Source organism: Thalassophryne amazonica, chromosome 7 (assembly GCF_902500255.1).
Source record: "Thalassophryne amazonica chromosome 7, fThaAma1.1, whole genome shotgun sequence".
Lineage (NCBI taxonomy): Eukaryota > Metazoa > Chordata > Actinopteri > Batrachoidiformes > Batrachoididae > Thalassophryne > Thalassophryne amazonica.
In genome coordinates this window covers 74,399,817-74,424,614 of record NC_047109.1, presented here as the reverse complement: position 1 = coordinate 74,424,614, position 24,798 = coordinate 74,399,817, and the positions used below count along the sequence as shown (strand labels likewise).

At 41.6% G+C, this 24,798-nt stretch overlaps 1 protein-coding gene across 4 annotated transcripts in view; it reads right to left on the bottom strand.

Moving 5' to 3' along the window:
- chd4b (chromodomain helicase DNA binding protein 4b) overlaps positions 1-24,798 on the bottom strand; it is a 75,636-nt gene that overhangs the window by 31,266 nt on the left and 19,572 nt on the right. For all 4 annotated transcript variants that reach the window (XM_034174500.1, XM_034174498.1, XM_034174497.1 and 1 more), the window contains exons 11-18: positions 24,446-24,691; positions 13,228-13,431; positions 12,844-13,055; positions 11,401-11,532; positions 11,206-11,305; positions 10,784-10,975; positions 10,197-10,397; positions 159-296 (exon numbers count right to left, since the gene is read on the bottom strand). In XM_034174500.1, the coding sequence (XP_034030391.1) occupies positions 159-296; positions 10,197-10,397; positions 10,784-10,975; positions 11,206-11,305; positions 11,401-11,532; positions 12,844-13,055; positions 13,228-13,431; positions 24,446-24,691 (1,425 nt within the window). The remainder of the gene's footprint in view (positions 1-158; positions 297-10,196; positions 10,398-10,783; positions 10,976-11,205; positions 11,306-11,400; positions 11,533-12,843; positions 13,056-13,227; positions 13,432-24,445; positions 24,692-24,798) is intronic.

Below are 24,798 nucleotides of genomic sequence, written 5' to 3'. Positions count from 1 at the left end.
ATACAGAACACCCACAATAAACAAATAAAGTATTCAATGAAGCCAAAACTAATTAACAAAATGATGTGAACAATCTCTACACATTTACTATGGATCAGCCCAGATCATCGCGAAGAATTACAGTTGAAGCAATTACATAAAGAAAGTTTTGTTATTACTTTGGATTGGTTGTTTTTGAGTCTGTGTGCCTCATCAACCACCAGACACGCCCATTCAATGGAACCCAGTGCAGCCTGGTCAATGGTAATCAGCTCATAGGATGTCAGCAAAACATGGAATTTCACTGGGGAGTCTTTCTGTAAAGCACAAAAAAATTAAAAACAAATGTTAAGATATTTAAAAAAGTAGAATTAGATTAGTGATGCCAAACTTTAATTCAATTCAATTTATTTACAGTATATAGCACCAAATCACAACAAAAGTTGCCCTATGGCACTTCACAGGAATAAGTACAACCTCAATTCCAACAAAGTTGGGACGTTGTGTAAAATGTAAATAAAAACAGAATACAATGATTTGCAAATCCTATTCAACCTATTGTTGTTGTTCATTTGGCTGCTCCCGGTTTTGTTCGGGGTCACCACAGGGGATACAGCCAGATCCGCATTGGTAATTGGCACAAGTTTCACGCCAGATGCCCTTCCTGGCACAACTCCAGTTTTACCTGGAGAAACACACACAGCTGCTGGTGTTCTAACCAGACCCTGCTCTGCTTAGCTTCTGAGATCTGACGGGATCAGGCTGACACAGAGCAGACCGGCTGTGCAAATCCTCTTCAACCTATATTCAATTGAATACACCACAAAGACAAGATATTTAATGTTCAAACTGATAAACTTTGTTTTTGCACAAATATGTGCTCATTTTGAAATGGATGCCTGCAACACATTTCAAAAAAGCTGGGACAGTGGTATGTTTACCTCTGTGTTACATCACCTTTCCTTCTAACAACACTCAATGGGCCTCATGTATCAAAGTTGCGCACTTGTGGCATAAATTTACGGTGTAAATTTGAAGTACACCAAAGTTGCCGTGACATGTATCAAGCAGTGCGCACCTGCCCATTTCCAGCGTACGCCTGACGCGACCTTGATAAATGCAGCAGGTGAAAACAATCATAATTATAATAAACACGCCCATAAATATTCAGACTCCGCTTCAGACACACCCTCATTTTATGACATGGAAGCCAGGAAGATGGCAAAGAAAAAGAACTCCACCAATCCCGATGCGTGCCAACAGAGCGTCAAAAGCGGCCATCGCATCGTTTTGTAGTATAAACAAAAAAGTGTTACAGTGGTCCCTCGTTAATCGCGGGAGTTACGTTCTAAAAATAGCCCGTAATACGCGAAACCACGACGTAGTCAGCGTTATTTTTTACAATTATTATAGACGTTTTAAAGCTGTAAAAACCCTGTAAAACCACTTTATACACTTTCTCAATCAGGCATGAACATTTTCTCACTTTTCTCTCGTGTGTAAACACTCTCAAAGTTCAAACCTTAGTAGAAAAATAAGACCAACCTGTTTTCAGGCCCAAACATTTGTTTGAGAAATAGAAATAGAACGTTTTCCTATAAATAATTACGATGGCATTTAGAACTAACGAATTTAATTTTAACGATCAACGTACGAGGTTGGACACATAAGTGACAAACACAGTTATGAGTAGTTGTTGGCGCTCTTTTTTCTTCTGGGCGAGAAGATTCTTATAAACAGACACACAGAACACTGTAAAAAAAAAAAGGCATGCAAAATTGGACTAAAAACTCCGCGAAACGACGAGGCCGCAAAAGGTGAACCTCGTTATAGCGAGGGACCACTGTATTCTCTTTTCACATGTCAATAATTCTTGACATGTGGATATTTGCTCGCTCAATTAATAAGACACGCCTAATTTTTCAGATTTCTTTATTCTTCAAATGTATTTCTTTATTTATTTTATTGTGACAAACGAATGGAGACGACACAACCTGATTGCAGCACGGGCGAAGAGAATGACAACACTACAGTTGTAATGATCAATTTCATTGTCTAAAACGATCACACCACATAAAGTTAAGGTCAGCGCTGCTCTGGCTCCAGGCTCTGGAGAAAAAGGCGAGCAGCGCTTTCTTTGCAGTCAGCGCTGTGGCCACGGATCGTGCTCGATAGACCAGCAATCCCCCAAAAGCGGGATTTGTATTGATTATTATGTAGTATAATCAGGAAAGTGTTATTTATGTAACATATGCAATGATTTGTATGATGACACTGTTTATCAGGCCGATCATATTCATTTTTATGTGGATTCCAGTGCTGGTTCATTTTGGCGTATAATTTACACCACCTCTCGACCTGGTGTATATTTTCAGCGCAGCGTACACCAACGACGACATTGATAAATGCCAAGCGGCGCAGCCGTTTTGGCGTACACCCCTTATACGCTCAAATATCGCCGTACGCACGTTGATATATGAGGCCCAATAAGCGTTTGTGAACTGAGGACATTAATTGTTGAAGCTTTGTAAGTGGAATTCTTTCCCATTCTTGCTTGATGTACGACTTCAGTTGTTCAACAGTCTGGGGTCTCTGTTGTCATATTTTGAGCTTCATAATGCGCCACTCATTTTCAATGGGCGACAGGTCTGGACTGCAGGCAGGCCAGTCTAGTACCTGCACTCTTTTACTATGAAGCCACGCTGTTGTATCATGTAGTCTTACACACCTCTCTGCAGCTTCTCTCCCCCTGCCATCCCCTCATTACCCCATCCCCGTAGAGACGGTGCCTGCTCCCAGACTACCAATAACCAGCAAAAATCTATTTAAGCATAAAAATTCAAAAAGAAAAAAAAAAAAATATAGCACCTTCAACTGCACCACAGACTAAAACAGTTAAATGTGGTCTATTAAACATTAGGGCTCTCTCTTCTAAGTCCCTGTTGGTAAATGATATAATAATTGATCAACATATTGATTTATTCTGCCTTACAGAAACCTGGTTACAGCAGGATGAATATGTTAGTTTAAATGAGTCAACACCCCCGAGTCACACTAACTGTCAGAATGCTCATAGCACGGGCCGGGGCGGAGGATTAGCAGCAATCTTCCATTCCAGCTTATTAATTAATCAAAAACCCAGACAGAGCTTTAATTCATTTGAAAGCTTGACTCTTAGTCTTGTCCATCCAAATTGGAAGTCCCAAAAACCAGTTTTATTTGTTATTATCTATCGTCCACCTGGTCGTTACTGTGAGTTTCTCTGTGACTTTTCAGACCTTTTGTCTGACTTAGTGCTTAGCTCAGATAAGATAATTATAGTGGGCGATTTTAACATCCACACAGATGCTGAGAATGACAGCCTCAACACTGCATTTAATCTATTATTAGACTCTATTGGCTTTGCTCAAAAAGTAAATGAGTCCACCCACCACTTTAATCATATCTTAGATCTTGTTCTGACTTATGGTATGGAAATAGAAGACTTAACAGTATTCCCTGAAAACTCCCTTCTGTCTGATCATTTCTTAATAACATTTACATTTACTCTGATGGACTACCCAGCAGTGGGGAATAAGTTTCATTACACTAGAAGTCTTTCAGAAAGCGCTGTAACTAGGTTTAAGGATATGATTCCTTCTTTATGTTCTCTAATGCCATATACCAACACAGTGCAGAGTAGCTACCTAAACTCTGTAAGTGAGATAGAGTATCTCGTCAATAGTTTTACATCCTCATTGAAGACAACTTTGGATGCTGTAGCTCCTCTAAAAAAGAGAGCTTTAAATCAGAAGTGCCTGACTCCGTGGTATAACTCACAAACTCGTAGCTTAAAGCAGATAACCCGTAAGTTGGAGAGGAAATGGCGTCTCACTAATTTAGAAGATCTTCACTTAGCCTGGAAAAAGAGTCTGTTGCTCTATAAAAAAGCCCTCCGTAAAGCTAGGACATCTTTCTACTCATCACTAATTGAAGAAAATAAGAACAACCCCAGGTTTCTTTTCAGCACTGTAGCCAGGCTGACAAAGAGTCAGAGCTCTATTGAGCTGAGTATTCCATTAACTTTAACTAGTAATGACTTCATGACTTTCTTTGCTAACAAAATTTTAACTATTAGAGAAAAAATTACTCATAACCATCCCAAAGACGTATCGTTATCTTTGGCTGCTTTCAGTGATGCCTGTATTTGGTTAGACTCTTTCTCTCCGATTGTTCTGTCTGAGTTATATTCATTAGTTACTTCATCCAAACCATCAACATGTTTATTAGACCCCATTCCTACCAGGCTGCTCAAGGAAGCCCTACCATTATTTAATGCTTCGATCTTAAATATGATCAATCTATCTTTGTTAGTTGGCTATGTACCACAGGCTTTTAAGGTGGCAGTAATTAAACCATTACTTAAAAAGCCATCACTTGACCCAGCTATCTTAGCTAATTATAGGCCAATCTCCAACCTTCCTTTTCTCTCAAAAATTCTTGAAAGGGTAGTTGTAAAACAGCTAACTGATCATCTGCAGAGGAATGGTCTATTTGAAGAGTTTCAGTCAGGTTTTAGAATTCATCATAGTACAGAAACAGCATTAGTGAAGGTTACAAATGATCTTCTTATGGCTTCGGACAGTGGACTCATCTCTGTGCTTGTTCTGTTAGACCTCAGTGCTGCTTTTGATACTGTTGACCATAAAATTTTATTACAGAGATTAGAGCATGCCATAGGTATTAAAGGCACTGCGCTGCGGTGGTTTGAATCATATTTGTCTAATAGATTACAATTTGTTCATGTAAATGGGGAATCTTCTTCACAGACTAAAGTTAATTATGGAGTTCCACAAGGTTCTGTGCTAGGACCAATTTTATTCACTTTATACATGCTTCCCTTAGGCAGTATTATTAGACGGTATTGCTTAAATTTTCATTGTTACGCAGATGATACCCAGCTTTATCTATCCATGAAGCCAGAGGACACACACCAATTAGCTAAACTGCAGGATTGTCTTACAGACATAAAGACATGGATGACCTCTAATTTCCTGCTTTTAAACTCAGATAAAACTGAAGTTATTGTACTTGGCCCCACAAATCTTAGAAACATGGTGTCTAACCAGATCCTTACTGTGGATGGCATTACCCTGACCTCTAGTAATACTGTGAGAAATCTTGGAGTCATTTTTGATCAGGATATGTCATTCAAAGCGCATATTAAACAAATATGTAGGACTGCTTTTTTGCATTTACGCAATATCTCTAAAATCAGAAAGGTCTTGTCTCAGAGTGATGCTGAAAAACTAATTCATGCATTTATTTCCTCTAGGCTGGACTATTGTAATTCATTATTATCAGGTTGTCCTAAAAGTTCCCTAAAAAGCCTTCAGTTAATTCAAAATGCTGCAGCTAGAGTACTGACGGGGACTAGAAGGAGAGAGCATATCTCACGCATATTGGCCTCTCTTCATTGGCTTCCTGTTAATTCTAGAATAGAATTTAAAATTCTTCTTCTTACTTATAAGGTTTTGAATAATCAGGTCCCATCTTATCTTAGGGACCTCGTAGTACCATATCACCCCAATAGAGCGCTTCGCTCTCAGACTGCAGTCTTACTTGTAGTTCCTAGGGTTTGTAAGAGTAGAATGGGAGGCAGAGCCTTCAGCTTTCAGGCTCCTCTCCTGTGGAACCAGCTCCCAATTCAGATCAGGGAGACAGACACCCTCTCTACTTTTAAGATTAGGCTTAAAACTTTCCTTTTTGCTAAAGCTTATAGTTAGGGCTGGATCAGGTGACCCTGAACCATCCCTTAGTTATGCTGCTATAGACATAGACTGCTGGGGGGTTCCCATGATGCACTGTTTCTTTCTCTTTTTGCTCTGTATGCACCACTCTGCATTTAATCATTAGTGATCGATCTCTGCTCCCCTCCACAGCATGTCTTTTTCCTGGTTCTCTCCCTCAGCCCCAACCAGTCCCAGCAGAAGACTGCCCCTCCCTGAGCCTGGTTCTGCTGGAGGTTTCTTCCTGTTAAAAGGGAGTTTTTCCTTCCCACTGTAGCCAAGTGCTTGCTCACAGGGGGTCGTTTTGACCGTTGGGGTTTTACATAATTATTGTATGGCCTTGCCTTACAATATAAAGCGCCTTGGGGCAACTGTTTGTGATTTGGCGCTATATAAAAAAAATTGATTGATTGATTGGTTGATGTAGAGAATGTGGCTTGACATTGTCTTGCTGAAATAAGCAGGGACGTCCCTGAAAAAGACGTTGCTTGGATGGCAGCATGTGTTGCTCCAAAATCTGGATGTACATTTCAGCATTGATGGTGCCATCATAGATGTGTAAGTTGCCCATGCCATGGGCACAAACACACCCCCATACCATCACAGATGCTGGCTTTTCTTAAGTGTTCCTGAGCCCACGCGGTAAGATCCTTTACAGAATGATGTTGGTTTTTAATGCAGTGCCGCCTGAGGGATCGAAGGTCACGGGCATTCAATGTTGGTTTTCGGCCTTGCCGCTTACATGTAGCAAGTTCACCAGATTCTCTGAATCTTCTGATTATATTATGGACTGTAGATGATGGAATCCCTAAATTCCGTGCAACTAAATTTTGAGAAACATTGCTCTTAAACTGTTGGACTATTTTTTCATACAGTTGTTCACAAAGTGATGATCCTCGCCCATCTTTGCTTGTGAACAGCTGAGTCTTTTGGGGATGCTCCTTTTATACCCAATCATGACACTCACCTGTTTCCAATTAGGTGTTCTTTGAGCATTCATCAACTTTCCCAGTCTTTTGTTGCCCCGTCCCAACTTTTTTGAAATGTGTTGCAGGCATCCATTTCAAAATGAGCAAATATTTGCACAAAAACAATAAAGTTTATCAGCTTGAACATTAAATATCTTGTCTTTGTGGTGTATTCAATTAAATATAGGTTGAAGAGGAGTTGCAAATCACTGTATTCTGTTTTTATTTGCATTTTACACAACATCCCAACTTCATTGGAATTGGGGTTGTACTAACCTTACCCACCTAATGAGCAAGCACACTGGTAACAGAGATGAGGAAAAGCTTTTTTATCTATAGGAAAAAACCCTGAATGCACCAGACTGAGTGGGGTGACCATCTGTTTTGGCCATACTACCAATAACACATTAACAAATACAGTAAAGAACTGTCACACATGCAAAGACAGAAATGTTGCAGCTAAGCAACCATATATACAGTGGCTTGCAAAAGTATTCAGCCCCTTGGTATTTCACACATTTTAATTTGTTTATGGCATTTCAAATACAAAACGTAAATCAGACTTCTCGATATAAAAATGTTTAAAATTATCTTCCTTAGACTCAAACTGAAAGTAAATCTCTACAACTTGATATAAATTAATTAAAAATATAAAAGTCAAGATGATGGGTTGCATACGTAATAGGACCCTTTGATATAATCACAAAAAACAAAAGAGAGATCCGCACAGCCAGTTAGCTCCCAAACAAACCTTTAATGAAAGTGGTAAAGTGGTGCTTCATTAAAGGTTTGTTTGGGAGCTAACTGGCTGTGCGGATCTCTCTTTTGTTTTTTGTGCTATTTTTTGATCCTGCACGCCAATACGGATTGTGATGTGCCTGTCATCTGATTATTTTTTACCCTTTGATATAATACCTGTAAATAATCAGCCGAAGGGACTTACTTACTATTGCTAGTTTTCAATAGACAAGTCAGGGGATGGATACATGAACATTTCCAAGTCACTGAAAATGTGAACTTTATTTACATAAATTATGAAGAAATACAAACAGTATGGCAGTCTATGGTAAATTTGCATGAAGCAGATAGCTCTCAAAACCTGAGTGAGTCTGCAAGAAAGAGAAGAGTGATGAAAGCCACCCAGACACCTTAGCATAGACACTCAATTTTTGAGAACTGTTGTTGCAGAGATTTACTTTCAGTTTGAGTCTAAGGAAGATAATTTTAGAAATGTTTATATTGAGAAGCCTGATTTACTTTTTTGTATTTGAAATGCCATCAACAAATTAAAATGTGTGAAATACCAAGGGGCTGAATAGTTTTGCAAACCACTGTATATAAAATCCAGTGCTTGCAACAACCAAAGGATCATAAGACATCCAAAAGACAAACAGCAGAGTCCCAGCGAATGGACAACAAATTGGCAAGTCAGAAATAAACACCAGTTCAGTCACAGAAGAAACACAGCCAGACCCTGTCTACACAATGGTGCCACAATTCCTTAGCATGCTTCAAACCACCACATCTCCCAGAGACATCTCACATATCACATTCCTGGAATGATCTCAGAGGATCAAAAAGCATTCTTTTTCCATCTGTAATACAGCACCACTTAGAGAAAATATTTTGAAACCTTTCTGATTCGGCAACATGATTTGATGCATATAGAACCTGTTGTATATCCATCTCTGCACAGCTGTATTACTGAAAAGGATGCTCCATGAAGTTCATTACACAGAACTGTGGTAGAATATACAACCCCTGGCAAAAATTATGGAATCACCGGCCTCGGAGGATGTTCATTCAGTTGTTTAATTTTGTAGAAAAAAAGCAGATCACAGACATGACACAAAACTAAAGTCATTTCAAATGGCAACTTTCTGGCTTTAAGAAACACTATAAAAAAAAATCAGGAAAAATAATTGTGGCAGTCAGTAACGGTTACTTTTTTAGACCAAGCAGAGGGAAAAAAATATGGAATCATGAAAAACAAAAGAACGCTCCAACACATCACCAGTATTTTGTTGCACCACCTCTGGCTTTTATAACAGCTTGCGGTCTCTGAGGCATGGACTTAATGAGTGACAAACAGTACTCTTCATCAATCTGGCTCCAACTTTCTCTGATTGCTGTTGCCAGATCAGCTTTGCAGGTTGGAGCCTTGTCATGGACCATTTTTTTCAACTTCCATCAAAGATTTTAAATTGGATTAAGATCCGGACTATTTGCAGGCCATGACATTGACCCTATGTGTCTTTTTGCAAGGAATGTTTTCACAGTTTTTGCTCTATGGCAAGATGCATTATCATCTTGAAAAATGATTTCATCATCCACAAACATCCTTTCAATTGATGGGATAAGAAAAGTGTCCAAAATATCAACGTAAACTTGTGCATTTATTGATGATGTAATGACAGCCATCTCCCCAGTGCCTTTACCTGACATGCAGCCCATATCATCAATGACTGTGGAAATTTACATGTTCTCTTCAGGCAGTCATCTTTATAAATCTCATTGGAACGGCACCAAACAAAAGTTCCAGCATCATCACCTTGCCCAGTGCAGATTCGAGATTCATCACTGAATATGACTTTCATCCAGTCATCCACAGTCCACGATTGCTTTTCCTTAGCCCATTGTAACCTTGTTTTTTTTTCTGTTTAGGTGTTAATGATGGCTTTCGTTTAGCTTTTCTGTATGTAAATCCCATTTCGTTTAGGCAGTTTCTTACAGTTCAGTCACAGACGTTGACTCGTTTCCTCCCATTCGTTCCTTATTTGTTTTGTTGTGCATTTTCGATTTTTGAGACATATTGCTTTAGGTTTTCTGTCTTGACGCTTTGATGTCTTCCTTGGTCTGCCAGTATGTTTGCCTTTAACAACCTTCCCATGTTGTTTGTATTTGGTCCAGAGTTTAGACACAGCTGACTGTGAACAACCAACATCTTTTGCAACATTGCGTGATGATTTACCCTCTTTTAAGAGTTTGATAATCCTCTCCTTTGTTTCAATTGACATCTCTCGTGTTGGAGCCATGATTCATGTCAGTCCACTTGGTGCAACAGCTCTCCAAGGTGTGATCACTCCTTTTTAGATGCAGACTAACGAGCAGATCTGATTTGATGCAGGTGTTAGTTTTAGGGATGAAAATTTACAGAGTGATTCCATAATTTATTCCTCAGAATTGAGTGAGTCCATATTTTTTTCCCTCTGCTTGGTCTAAAAAGTAACCGTTACTGACTGCCACAATTATTTTTGCTGATTTCTTATAGTGTTTCTTAAAGCCAGAAAGTTGCCATTTGAAATGACTTTAGTTTTGTGTCATGTCTGTGATCTGCTTTTTTTCTACAAAATTAAACAACTGAATGAACATCCTCTGAGGCCAGTGATTCCATAATTTTTGCCAGGGATTGTATTCCCTTCTCGTGATTTCAATATCTTGCAATTGTATCAACACTCGTCATTTTTGTTTGAATTCTCACCTTCATCTTGGATGCTTTTTTTCCACCCCGAATAGCATTTCCCTCAAAGGAGAACTCATTTTCTCTAATGACAGCCCTGCTGTCTTTGTCGCCGACATAAGTCACCACGTACAAGTCAGGGGCCCACAACTCAAACTCTCTCTCCCAGTTAATAATGGTTGACAGTGGAGCACTAACCAGAAACGGACCTTTGGAGTGACCCTACACCAACAGAAGACAAAAGAGAATCAAGACTAAGACATTTTCATTTTATGACTCAGTAAAACACAACATGTGTAAACGTACATGTGTTTTGACATGCCTTTACTATAGTGACTTCCTTTTTCCTCATCCCGTTAATAAACACAATTAATAGTTGTCCCATGTCTGAAACTCCACCCACTAATAACTGATGATAAACCAGATTGCATCAACAAAAGGAAAATACCTCAAAAACTTTCTATCTCATGCATAAAATTATTTAGCAAAGGCAAAGCTTCTTAAACATGTAGCTCCATATTTACAATAGTCTTGAATGCATAATATTGTGTTGCAGGGACCAACTATGGCAACATTTGCCAAGATAGTTCACATGCACAGTGCCCCACCTCCTTGTACAATGAGTAGAGGAAGACAGCAGTCTGTACAGTTTTGCCTAAACCCATCTCATCCGCAAGGATTGTGTCAGTTGCCTGAGCCCAAGAAAACCGCAGCCAGTTCAGTCCCTCCAGCTGGTAAGGATGCAAAGTCCCTCCTGTGGTGTCCAGGTATTCAGGCTGCCGATCAAATTTGATGGTGGGCTGGAAGAATACCAAGATAGAAATGTTAATTCAATGTCCTGTCTGGCTGAATATATTGTTATTCTGTAGAGAAAATCACTGGCAGCAAGCTATCATTAACAGTCCATTAAATGTGAGCAATGTGTTACTGTATGTGATGTAAAAATAAAGAAAGGCAGACAATTTCACACTGATTAAGGCTAAAGTAAAGGCGTTTTTTCCCTATTTGGTTAAATGTCCAAAATCCTTACATCTACAACTGGGTTTGTAGGGGGTCGCTCAACCTTCTTGACTTTGACTGGCTTTTTCAGCTTCTTACCAAGTTTGCTCTCTTCACCCACCATCAATTCTCTAAAGGATAAAAATGCTGTGTTGAGGCAAAATACACTTTCAGAAACCTTTGTGTGTTATCTGATTTTTTTTTTTTTTTTTTTGCATTTGTATACCTGTGATTCCAGTAGGTCTGTTTGTAGAGATCAAACTCAGGGATGTCCATGTCTTCACTCTCCCAAGTTGACTGGTCATAGGGCAGATCTCTCCATTTAATGAGGTAATGTACGTTGTTTTTCCTATCAACACTGCCATACAAGGAAGGTGGAAACATAATTACACCATTCAGCAAGTGTATGCTGATATTTGATATATTTGATAAAAGACTGTTTTTATTGTATTTTGTGTGTACACAATCAATACCTTTGTGTACTTGATTTTTCCACCATATTTTGCAGATTTAACAATATCGAATATTACTAGAATGTTGCCCGTGGGGATCCATAGGCTCTAGATTGGGTAGTGTCTATAAAATAGGTAGCTGACATTTTTCAAGGGTGGTAATAAATTATGCAAAGTTTCTATAATCATTTGGAATAGCGTGCGAGTCCAGAATGTAATTATCAACATCCATTGTTCACCACTGTTACGTAATATCTGTAATTTCTCCAAAAATATTAGTCCTATCAATGTTCCGTTTTGGCAGCATTCATCCTTGACCCAAAATGCAGAAGCATACCAAACGGCAAACGTCAGCTCTCCCCAGTTTCTCCATGTTCAAAGGTATACGCACACACACACAAAGACAGAGGCTACTTCAATTTTAATATATAGATGAGTTACTGCCCCCTCCTAGAATGGCGTTTGAGTCCACAATGTAATTACCAACGTCCAGTGAGTGTTCACCGTTGTTCCCAATATCCGTAGTTTCTCCAAAAATATTAGTTGTATCAACGTTCCGTTTTGGCGCCGATCATCCTTGACCCAAAATACATAAGCATGCCAAACAGCAAATGTCAGCTCTCCACAATTTCTCCGTGATCAAAGTTATACACAGACACACGGGCATGCATACATGTACAGAGACCCCCTTGGCTTTTAATATACAATTTACTGCCTCTTGATGGAACAGTGAGTGAGTCCAGAATTTAATAATCAACATCCATTGTTCGCTGTTGTTACCTAATGTCCGTATTTTCCCATCAACTTTGCGTTTTTGCGGCGTTCATCCTTGACCCAAAATACATAAGCATAACAAATGGCAAATATAGGCTCTCCCCAGTTTATCCGTGACCGAAGTCATACACATGCACGCATGCATACACATACACAGAGGCCACTTGGCTTTTAATATATAGATAATTATCTGGCTTTTGTAGTATTATTCAAAATGTTTGACTTTATTTTTTTTTCGTAATAAAGTGTTACTTATTATTCATACCCTGTCATGGTAAAAAATGTATTTTAGCAACAAAAAAATGTAATTAAGATCACCAGTAAAACAACATAAATCACATTTGTACTTGTTTAGACATACCCGTTTAAATAGCAGTCAAATTTATTGTGGACATCTGTTCATAATGCAATTTATACCGATATTTCGTAGGTGTGTGTTCTACCTATGATTCAAGACACGGTGGATCATAAGCCACTCCATCTTCACTCCATAGCGGTAGTATTTCTCCTCCATATGAACATAAAGAGGATCCTTGTTCTTCCTCTTGGTGCTCTTGTCATCATCACCATCACCTCCAAAGTCCACAAGGGGAGGTTCATCCATGTCTGTCTTCCTCTGATAGTTACGGAACATCACCTGGCAGTTCAACTCCAACTGGAGAAGGAAAACCAGGGTGGTGTGACAAAATCTCTATAGAACTATTGGGATTGTACATGTATAGTTTATGTTTGGCTGTAAAAAAAAAAAAAAAAAACAAAAAAAAACACCACCACAATAATAGCACAAAATGCAGTTGGATCCACATTTTTTAAGGAAAGCATTTTACCTGTAGCTCCTGCACCCACGAGCAGTGCCAATAGGACAAATTGCACCATTTTACAAAGAACTCCCTTTCCCTTCGGCCCACCAGTGGAGGGGGGTCAGGAGCATCAGCAGGCAGGTCAGCAGGCCGGGGGACAGGCATTGGTGGCGGAGGATCCCCCCAGCGCCACGTTATAACCTTTTGGACTTTGCCTTTCATCGGTGGACACTGTTAAGAAATGATGAAACAAAGGGAGACTATTTATAAAAAAAAAAAAGACCCACCAGTATCAGAAATTATGACTTCAGAAAATATGTACAAACTGAATTTCAAAATCTACAATTACATGTGGCTAAAAAACTACAGAGTGATATTTGTTTAAACTGCTGTATATACATGTGATCATTCAAACTGAAAAAGGCTCGTGTAGCACATATATAGTATTTTGCAACAGTTTGAGATATCTACAGTTTCTAAAATATTGTGTGAATATTGAAAGGCTGCTAATTAGCTAATACGAGGTCTGTTAGAAAAGTATCCGACCTTTTTATTTTTTGCAAAAACCTGATGGATTTCAATCACGTGTGCTTGCATGAGCCAACCTTGAACCTTCGTGCGCATGCGTGAATTTTTTTCACGCCTGTTGATTGCGTCATTTGCTGGCAAGCAGCCTTTGTGTGAGGACGTGTGTTGTGCTCTCGTCGGATTTTCATTGCAAGGAAAATGGCGGAACAACTGGAGCAGCGCTACTGCGTCAAATTTTGCCAGGAACTGGGCGACAGCCAGGTGGAAACCATTCGGAAGATTCAGACGGCTTTCGGTGGCTTTTCAGTCATGTGACTAGCCGAGAAATTGTGGAAGAGGTGGGCATGTCACAGCATGTCCTGTGAGACTGTGACACGGAGTTGCTTTTGCTCCGCTGTCAGCAGCTTCATGCCGAACTCAGCCACATGGGGTGTGCAACTCAGCCACATGGGGTGTGCAGCCAGTACATTCTGAGTGCCGGTCCCAAGCCAGGATAAATGAGGAGGGTTGCGTCAGGAAGGGCATCCGGCGTAAAACAAGCCAACCCAACTACGCAGACTCAGAATCGAATTCCCATACCGGATCGGTCGCTGCCCGGGTTAACAACGTCCGCTACCGGTGCTATTGCCCAACAGGGTGCCGGTGGAAATTGGGCTACTGCTGGGCGAAGACGACGAAGAAGAGGAGGAAAACGTTGCCACGAACAGCGGGAGAAGAAGAAAACTAGAAGGGTGGAAATGAGAGTGGGGACTTTGAATGTTGGTAGTATGACTGGTAAAGGGAGAGAGCTGGCTGATATGATGGAGAGGAGAAAGGTAGACATATTGTGTGTGCAAGAGACCAAGTGGAAGGGAAGTAAGAGCAGGAGCATCGGCGGTGGGTACAAGTTGTTGTACCATGGTGAGGACAGGAAGAGAAATGGTGTTGGGGTCATTTTAAAGGAAGAGTATGTTAAAAGTGTGTTGGAGGTTAAGTGAGTGTCTGACAGGGTGATGAGTGTGAAGTTGGAAATTGAAGGGGTGATGATGAATATCATCAGTGCATATGCCCCGCAGGTAGGTTGTGAGATGAAGGAGAAAGAAGATTTCTGGAGTGTGTTAGATGAGGTGGTGGAGAGTGTGCCCAAGCATGAAAGAGTGGTGATAGGAGCAGACTTCAATGGGCATGTTGGTGAAGGGAACAGAGATGATGAGGAAGTAATGGGTAGATATGGAATCAAGGATAGGAATGGGGAAGGACAGATGGTAGTTGATTTTGCAAAAAGGATGGAAATGGCTGTGGTGAATACCTACTTTAATAAAAGGGAGGAGCACAGGGTAACATATAAGAGTGGAGGAAGGTGCACACAGGTGGACTACATTCTTTATAAGAGACGCAAGCTAAAAGAAATCACAGACTGTAAGGTGGTAGCAGGAGAGAGTGTCACTAGACAGCATAGGATGGTTGTTTGTAGGATGACTTTAGAGGTAAAGAAGAAGAAGAGAGTGAGAGCTCAACAAAGGATCAGATGGTGGAAGCTGAAGGAGGAAGACTGCTGTGTGAAATTTAGCGAGCAGGTGAGAGAAGCACTAGTTGGAGGGGAAGCAATTTTGGACAACTGGAAAAATACTGCAGATGTGGTGAGGGAGACAGCTAGGGCAGTACTGGGTATGACATCTGGACAGTGGAAGGAAGACAAGGAGACTTGGTGGTGGAATGAAGAGGTCCAGGAAAGCATAAGGAGAAAGAGGTTGGCAAAAAAGTTTTGGGATAGTCGGAGAGATGAAGAAAGTAGACAGGAGTACAAGGAGATGCAGCGTAAGGCGAGAAGAGAAGTGGCAAAAGCAAAGGAAAAGGCATATTGCGAGCTGTACAAGAAGTTGAATAGTAAGGAAGGAGAAAAGGACTTGTACCGATTGGCCAGACAAAGGGACAGAGCTGGAAAGGATGTGCAGCAGGTTAGGGTGGTAAAAGATGCACATGGTAATGTGCTGACAAGTGAGGAGTGTGTGCTGAGAAGGTGGAGGGAATATTTTGAAGAGTTGATGAATAAAGAAAATGAGCGAGAGAAAAGGCTGGATGATGTGGTGAGAGTAAATCAGGAAGTAAAAAAGATTAGCAAGGAAGAAGAATTGAGGGCTGCTATGAAGAGGATGAAGAGTGGAAAGGCAGTTGGTCCAGATGACATTCCAATGGAGGCATGGAAATGTCTAGGAGAGATGGCAGTACAGTTTCTAACCAGACTGTTTAATAAAATCTTGGAAAGTGAGAGGATGCCTGAGGAGTGGAGACGAAGTGTGCTGGTTCCTATTTTCAAGAACAAGGGTGATGTGCAGAGCTGCAGTAACTACAGAGGCATAAAGCTGATCAGCCACAGCATGAAGTTATGGGAAAGAGTAGTAGAAGCTAGGCTTAGAAAACAGGTGAAGATCTGTGAGCAGCAATATGGTTTCATGCCGAGAAAGAGGACTACAGATGCAATGTTTGCTCTGAGAATACTGTTGGAAAAGTACAGAGAAGGACAGAAAGAGTTACATTGTGTGTTTGTGGACTTAGAAAAAGCTTATGATAGGGTGCCAAGAGAAGAGTTGTGGCATTGTATGAGGAAGTCTGGAGTGGCAGAGAAGTATGTTAGGGTAGTGCAGGACATGTACAAGAATAGTGTGACAGAGGTGAGATGTGCAGTCGGAATGACAGACTCATTCAAGGTGGAGGTGGGATTACACCAAGGATCAGCTCTGAGTCCTTTCTTGTTTGCAGTGGTGATGGACAGGTTGACAGATGAGATCAGACAGGAGTCCCCATGGACTATGATGTTTGCAGATCTGTAGTGAGAGTAGAGAGCAAGTTGAGTCTAGTCTGGAGAAGTGGAGATATGCTTTGGAGAGAAGGGGAATGAAAGTCAGTAGAAGCAAGACTGAGTACATGTGTGTGAATGAGAGGGAGCCCAATGGAATAGTGCAGTTACAAGGAGTAGAAGTGGTGAAAGTAGATGAGTTTAAATATTTGGGGTCAACTGTTCAAAGTAATGGAGAGTGTGGTAGAGAGGTGAAGAAGAGAGTGCAGGCAGGGTGGAGTGGGTGGAGAAAGGTGGCAGGAGTGATTTGTGACCGAAGAATATCAGCAAGAGTGAAGGGGAAAGTTTACAAAACAGTAGTGAGACCAGCTATGTTGTATGGTTTAGAGACAGTGGCACTAACAAAAAGACAGGAGGCAGAGCTGGAGGTGGCAGAGCTGAAGATGTCGAGATTCTCTTTGGGAGTGACAAGAATGGACAAGATTAGGAATGAACATATCAGAGGGACAGCTCAGGTGGGACGGTTTGGAGACAAAGTCAGAGAGGCGAGATTGAGATGGTTTGGACATATGCAGAGGAGGGACCCAGGGTATATAGGGAGAAGGATGCTGAAGATGGAGCCACCAGGCAGGAGGAGAAGAGGGAGACCAAAGAGGAGGTTCATGGATGTGCTGAGAGAGGACATGCAGGTGGTTGGTGTGACAGAGGAAGATACAGAGGACAGGGTGAGATGGAAACGATTGATCTGCTGTGGCGACCCCTAACGGGAACAGCCGAAAGACAAAGAAGAAGTCAGCAGCTTCATGCCGAACCCTTCGGCACAAATTTCGGCGCCACTCTTTTCATGGCCAAATCTTCTGTCGCAGTGGAATGTGCCGAAAAAGTGCTGATGTCCACCTCTTCCGCAATTTCTCGGATAGTCAAACGACGGTCCCACATCACCACAGCATTCACTTTGGAAATGATCTGGTCATTTCAGCCTGTTGATGGCCAACCGGAGCGTGGCTCGCTCTCCACCGTTGTGCAGACGTCCTTAAACCGGTTGTACCACTCCTTAATCTGTGTGATGCCCATAGGATCGTCACGAAAGCCATCTGAATCTTCCGAATGGTTTCCACCTGGCTGTCGCCCAGTTTCTGGCAAAATTTGATGCAGTAGCACTGCTGCAGTCATTCCGCCATTTTCCTTGCAAAGAAAATCCGACGAGAGCACAACACACGTCCTCACACAAAGGCTGCTTGCCAGCAAATTACGCAATCGACAAGCATGAAAAAATTCACGCATGCGCACAAAGGTTCAAGGTTGGCTCATGCAAGCACACGTGATTCAAATCCATCAGGTTTTGGCAAAAAATAAAAAGGCTGGATACTTTTTTAACAGACCTCATATCTACAAATAAACATTGACTCGTTTTTACCTTTAAAATTAGTGTTGTGACGTTCGCGAACGAGCCGATTCTTTTGAACGGCTCTTTAATATGAACAAAGGGAGCCGAGTCGCAGCTGCGCGGGAGCCGTTCTTTTTTTTTTCATGCGTGTTTGTTTCACACAGCTCCCAGGAACATCCAGTTGCGGTTGCAGCTGTGGCTCCCCCGCCCCCCGCATAGAAAGAGAGCAGCTACGGGGGGAGGGGCACAGGCAGCATGTGCCTTCACATGAGTATTCCTGCAGTGGGGAGGGGGGTTCTTGTGGCGCAAAAATATTGTACCACCTAGTGGAATATTTACAATGAATTCAGCCCAAAATTCTTTTCAACATATTATAAAGGGGTTATAATCAGTATTTCCAAATAATTCAAACTCAGATAATGGTTGATAATGGCTGTGATATCAGATTTAAAGTGAATAGAAAAAAGAACGTGCAATACAAAAACTTTCAAAATCAAAAAATATATGGTATGAACAAAAACAAATGGTGTTGGTCTTAATGACATTTCATTCATTTTTGTGTTTCTCAGTATGGGTTTCCTTGGTTATTTACAATGCGTATACGCCATCTACTGGCTCCTTAAGCAACAACAGGTTTGGTTTAACCCCTTAACGCCTGAATTTATATAGCTGTATATAAAACAATGTTTTGTGTGTGTTTTTGCCTTTAAGTAGATGGTAAATAATGTTGAGATTATTAAGTTCACTTTTGCACAAAAAAATAAACAGTAATTTTGGTATTTTGGTAATAATTTATGTTATAATGTTATAATAATAATAATGGTATGTTGCAAATTTGCGACAACAGGCATACTAGTCAATTTGGTATGTTGCATATTTGAGTAAAATATTGTAGCATATATGCGACAATAGGCGTTAAGGGGTTAATGTCAGGTTTCTATTCCCTGTTCTCTTCTCGTTTGGAACAAGATTTCAGTCAGTCAACACCAGTCTTTTGCCTGAGCGTGCTGTTCTCCCCAAGGATTCATGTCGATGTCCACTGCTGGCAGAAAAGGTAGGGAGACACAGAATAGGGGAGCAAATTTGAAAAGTGACATTGAGATGGCTCATTTCTCTCTCTCTCTCTCTCTCTCTCTCTCTCTCTCTCTCTCTCTCTCTCTCTCTCTCTCTCTCTCTCTCTCTCTCTCTCTCTCTCTCTCTCTCTCTCTCTCTCTCTCTCTCTCTCTCTCTCTCTCTCTCTCTCTCTCTCTCTCTCTCTCTCTCTCTCTCTCTCTCTCTCTCTCAATATTTTTAGGCTTAATTATCAATTTGTCACAAATGGCGCTAGGAATTTCTAACCAGAATGCATTGTAATGGCAAAGTGCGCATGCACGCTGCAGCATGCACCACCACAAATGTGCACATGGTGGAAATTGATAATTAAGCCTAAAATACAAAAAAAAAAAAAAAAAAGCCATATGAGCCAGTTTTCTGAACGGCTCTTTGAAAGGAACGAGGCATAAAGATCCGGATCCCCCCAAAGAGCCATAAATCCCATCTCTATTTAAAATCAATTTCTTTTAGACAGTCTCCCCTTCTTCTTCTTTCGGCTGTTCCCGTTAGGGATCGCCACAGCAGATCAATCGTTTCCATCTCACCCTGTCCTCTGTATCTTCCTCAGTCACACCAACCACCTGCATGTCCTCCCTCAGCACATCCATAAACCTCCTCTTTGGCCTCCCTCTTCTCCTCCTGCCTGGTGGCTCCATCCTCAGCATCCTTCTCCCTATATACCCTGGGTCCCTCCTCTGCACATGTCCAAACCATTTCAATCTCGCCTCTCTGACTTTGTCTCGAAACCATCCCACCTGAGCTGTCCCTCTGATTTGTTCATTCCTAATCTTGTCCATTCTTGTCACTCCCAAAGAGAATCTCGACATCTTCAGCTCTGCCACCTCCAGCTCTGCCTCCTGTCTTTTTGTTAGTGCCACCGTCTCTAAACCGTACAACATAGCTGGTCTCACTACTGTCTTGTAAACTTTCCCCTTCACTCTTGCTGATATTTTTCGGTCAAAAATCACTCCTGCCACCTTTCTCCACCCACTCCACCTTGCCTGCACTCTCTTCTTCACCTCTTTATCACACTCTCCATTACTTTGAACAGTTGACCCCAAATATTTAAACTCATCTACTTTCACCACTTCTACTCCTTGTAACTGCACTATTCCACTGGGCTCCCTCCCATTCACACACATGTCCTCAGTCTTGCTTCTACTGACTTTCATTCCCCTTCTCTCCAAAGCATATCTCCACTTCTCCAGACTAGACTCAACTTGCTCTCTACTCTCACTACAGATCTGCAAACATCATAGTCCATGGGGACTCCTGTCTGATCTCATCTGTCAACCTGTCCATCACCACTGCAAACAAGAAAGGACTCAGAGCTGATCCTTGGTGTAATCCCACCTCCACCTTGAATGAGTCGGTTATTCCAACTGCACATCCCACTGCTGCCACACTATTTTTGTACAGGTCCTGCACTACCCTAACATACTTCTCTGCCACTCCAGACTTCCTCATACAATACCACAGCTCTTCTCTTGGCACCCTATCATAAGCTTTTTCTAAGTCCACAAACACACAATGTAACTCTTTCTGGCCTTCTCTGTATTTCTCCAACAGTATTCTCAGAGCAAACACTGCATCTGTAGTGCTCTTTCTCCGCATGAAATAGGGCTGCAGCTATCGATTATCTTAGTAATCGAGTATTCTATCGATTATTCTGGTGATTAATCGAGTAATCGGATAAAAAGTACTTCTGCATTTTTAAACAACATCAATAGTCCAGGGGCTCTCCCTAAGCAATGGCACAATGTCACTGCGCCAAAGTGTTGGCATTTTGCTGAAATGGCGATGGGATGTGGCTTTCTGTTTTTTCTCAAACTTGTGAAATGTAACCATTTTTAAGTTTTGTTTTTTGTTTTTTTTTTCTAAAGATTGATGGACTGGGTCCCTGCGTGATTTTTTTAATCCCTCTTTCTCTGCAATTCAGCAGATGCATTTCAGCTGGAGGTTGAACATGCAAGCCTCGCAGTCAGTTTTTTTATTATTATTTTATTTAAGTTACCGTGTTTGTGAAGTGTTGTGTATTGCCCCAAAAAGCAAAAATTAAAAAGTCAAACACTCAGTGAGTCTGAGGGAAACACAGAAGAAAGAGTGGACTTCTGCTGTTTGTCAATGTAGCCGGGGACAGAGCTGTGACTCGCCCGGTCTGAAAGCCCCTCACACTGGGCAGAAAGAGACAGCAGCCGGCCACCGGGTCAATAGTCCTTCCCCATGTAGAGCAGACCGTGTGTTTTTTAAAAATACACAAACACACTGCTTCGCTTCAAATGCACAGTAAGTCTATTTCAGATGATCAGCGTGGACTATCTTTCTCTTAAAAGGCTTTATTTTACTTTGTGTCACGTTGGAAAGCGGTAGTTATCATTGCTAATTTGATTAGCTGTTATGCTCCAGTCGTCTTCTGTTTTTTTTCTGCGGACGTTGCAGCGCAACACACAAGCCTGGCATATGTACTACAACGTTAAACGAAGCTTCGAGGCACAGAATTTGCCTCGAACATTTTTTGTAATCGAATTATTCGAGTTACTCGATTAATCGTTTCAGCCCTAGCTTGAAACCATAGTGCTGCTCACAAATCTTCACCTGCTTTCTAAGCCTAGCTTCTACTCTTTCCCATAACTTCATACTGTGGCTGATCAACTTTATGCCTCTGTAGTTACTGCAGCTCTGCACATCACCCTTGTTCTTGAAAATAGGAACCAGCACACTTCGTCTCCACTCCTCAGGCATCATCTCACTTTCCAAGATTTTATTAAACAATCTGGTTAGAAACTCCACTGCCATCTCTCCTAGACATTTCCATGCCTCCACTGGAATGTCATCTGGACCAACTGCCTTTCCACTCTTCATCCTCTTCATAGCAGCCCTCACTTCTTCCTTACTAATCTCTTGTACTTCCTGATTTACTCTCACCACATCATCCAGCCTTTTCTCTCGCTCATTTTCTTTATTCATCAGTTCTTCAAAATATTCCCTCCACCTTCTCAGCACACACTCCTCACTTGTCAGCACATTACCATGTGCATCTTTTACCACCCTAACCAGCTGCACATCCTTTCCAGCTCTGTCCCTTTGTCTGGCCAATTGGTACAAGTCCTTTTCTCCTTCCTTACTATTCAACGTCTTGTACAGCTCACAATATGCCTTTTCCTTTGCTTTTGCCACTTTTCTTTTCACCTTACGCCGCATCTCCTTGTACTCCTGTCTACTTTCTTCATCTCTCTGACTATCCCAAAACGTTTTCGCCAACCTCTTTCTCCTTATGCTTTCCTGGACCTCTTCATTCCACCACCAAGTCTCTTTGTCTTCCTTCCACTGTCCAGATGTCATACCCAGTACTGTCCTAGCTGTCTCCCTCACCACATCTGCAGTACTTTTCCAGATGTCCAAAATTGCTTCCCCTCCAACCAGTGCTTCTCTCACCTGCTCACTAAATTTCACACAACAGTCTTCCTCCTTCAGCTTCCACCATCTGATCCTTTGTTGAGCTCTCACTCTCTTCTTCTTCTTTACCTCTAAAGTCATCCTACAAACAACCATCCTATGCTGTCTAATGACACTCTCTCCTGCCACCACCTTACAGTCTATGATTTCTTTTAGCTTGCATCTCCTATAAAGAATGGAGTCCACCTGTGTGCACCTTCCTCCACTCTTATGTTACCCTGTGCTCCTCCCTTTTCTTAAAGTAGGTATTCACCACAGCCATTTCCATCCTTTTTGCAAAGTCATCTACCATCTGTCTTTCCCCATTCCTATCCTTGATACCATATCTACCCATTACTTCCTCATCACCTCTGTTCCCTTCACCGACATGCCCACTGAAGTCCGCTCCTATCACCACTCTTTCATGCTTGGGCACACTCTCCGCCACCTCATCTAACACACTCCAGAAATCTTCTTTCTCCTTCATCTCACAACCTACCTGTGGGGCATATGCACTGATGATAATCATCATCACCCCTTCAACTTCCAACTTCACACTCATCGCCCTGTCATACACTCGCTTAACCTCCAACACACTTTTAACATACTCTTCCTTTAAAATGACCCCAACACCATTTCTCTTCCTGTCCTCACCATGGTACCACAACTTGTAGCCACCACAGATGCTTCTGCTCTTACTTCCCTTCCACTTGGTCTCTTGCACACACAATATGTCTACCTTTCTCCTCTCCATCATATCAGCCAGCTCTCTCCCTTTACCAGTCATGCTACCAACATTCAAAGTCCCCACTCTCATTTCCACCCTTCTAGTTTTCTTCTTCTCCCACTGTTTGTGGAAATGTTCTGCTCCTCTTCTTCACAACCCTCCTCATTTATCCGGGCTTGGGACGGGCACTCAGAATGTACTGGCTGTACACCCCATGTGGCTCCCCAAATTCATCAAACTTTGTCAGGCGATAATGAGTGCCAGTCTGCACATCATTTTCAAATATGAGAGCGACTGGGGCACGTTTGAGTGAGATATAATGTAAAATATACATTAAAAGGGATTTTCATGGCTACAAAATCTGTCATCCAGTGTCGCAGACCAAACAGTCCCCCCTAAAAATTGGTCCGCCCTGCCTCCACTGCGCATGCGTCATTTCGGACAACAGCAGCTGATCTGAGACAGACTCTCTACACCCAAAGCGATCAAAAAGATTCATGGGATTATTAACCGTCAGATGACAAGGTAAAACTTCTTAAATCATTCTAAAGTCAGTTTTAAGCAGAAACGAGGCAAAACTCTGTGATGCTTTGAAATGACGGATGCGCAATGAACGCAGCAGCTAGCAGTTCATGTAGCTGCGGCGCTCTGATCGCTTCCTCCATCTTTTATGATGAAATAATGCTGAATTTATGTGGAAATAACTTGTACAAAAGCTTCAGACATCTGTCGCTGAGATAGATGATGATTGGAGTGCAATTTTAAGCAGAAAGGAGGTGATAATCGATGAACCGCGGCTGATTACGCATGTGCAGTGAAGGCAGGGCGGACCAATTTTTAGGGGGGACAGTTCAGTCTGCAACACCGGATCAGATCCAGATCAAACTTTGTCACTCGATAAAGGATAACATCCTACATAAAGCTCTCAAATATGAAAGAAATTTTATATTTTTTGACAGAGTTATGAATTTTTGAAAATTAGTTCAATTTTAAAGGATAGGGATTTTTGCAATTTTCCAAGAATTTTCCTGATTTTGACCAACAACCTTGAAAATTTAATCAGTTCTTGCCTATCAGGATATGACGCCTCCATAAAAATAAATAAATAAATCATAACGATATATGAAAAATTGTGGGTTACAGGCTGTTCGCAAACTGACAAACAAACAAACGGGATGAAAACATAACTTCCGCCCTACTTCCGCTTAAACAATCATTGAAATTCTAGGGTCCTTCAACGTTTGCACAGTACTGTATATAATCATACGCAGGCTACACTGCAGCAAAGCACAGTGCTCACCTTGCAGCGGGGGCAGATCCATTCTCCATTGGGGATTTCGGGAAGTGGAGGGTTGAGGCAGTGGATGTGGTAGGAGGAGGGGCAGGTATCACAGCAGAGCAGCTCTCCTCCGTCCTTACATACCCGACAAAACTCAATGTGGTGATCATATTCTTCCTCCAGCCCTTCATCTTGTCTGTCATCATCCTCCTCCCCTTCGACATCAGACAGGTCCTCTTTGGCCTCCCACTGGATCCCTTCCTTCTCCTGGTGCGAGGCATACAGAGGGATTTGTCATGTACTTGTGTGTGTGTGTGTGTGTGTGTGTGTGTGTGTGTGTGTGTGTGTGTGTGTGTGTGTGTGTGTGTGTGTGT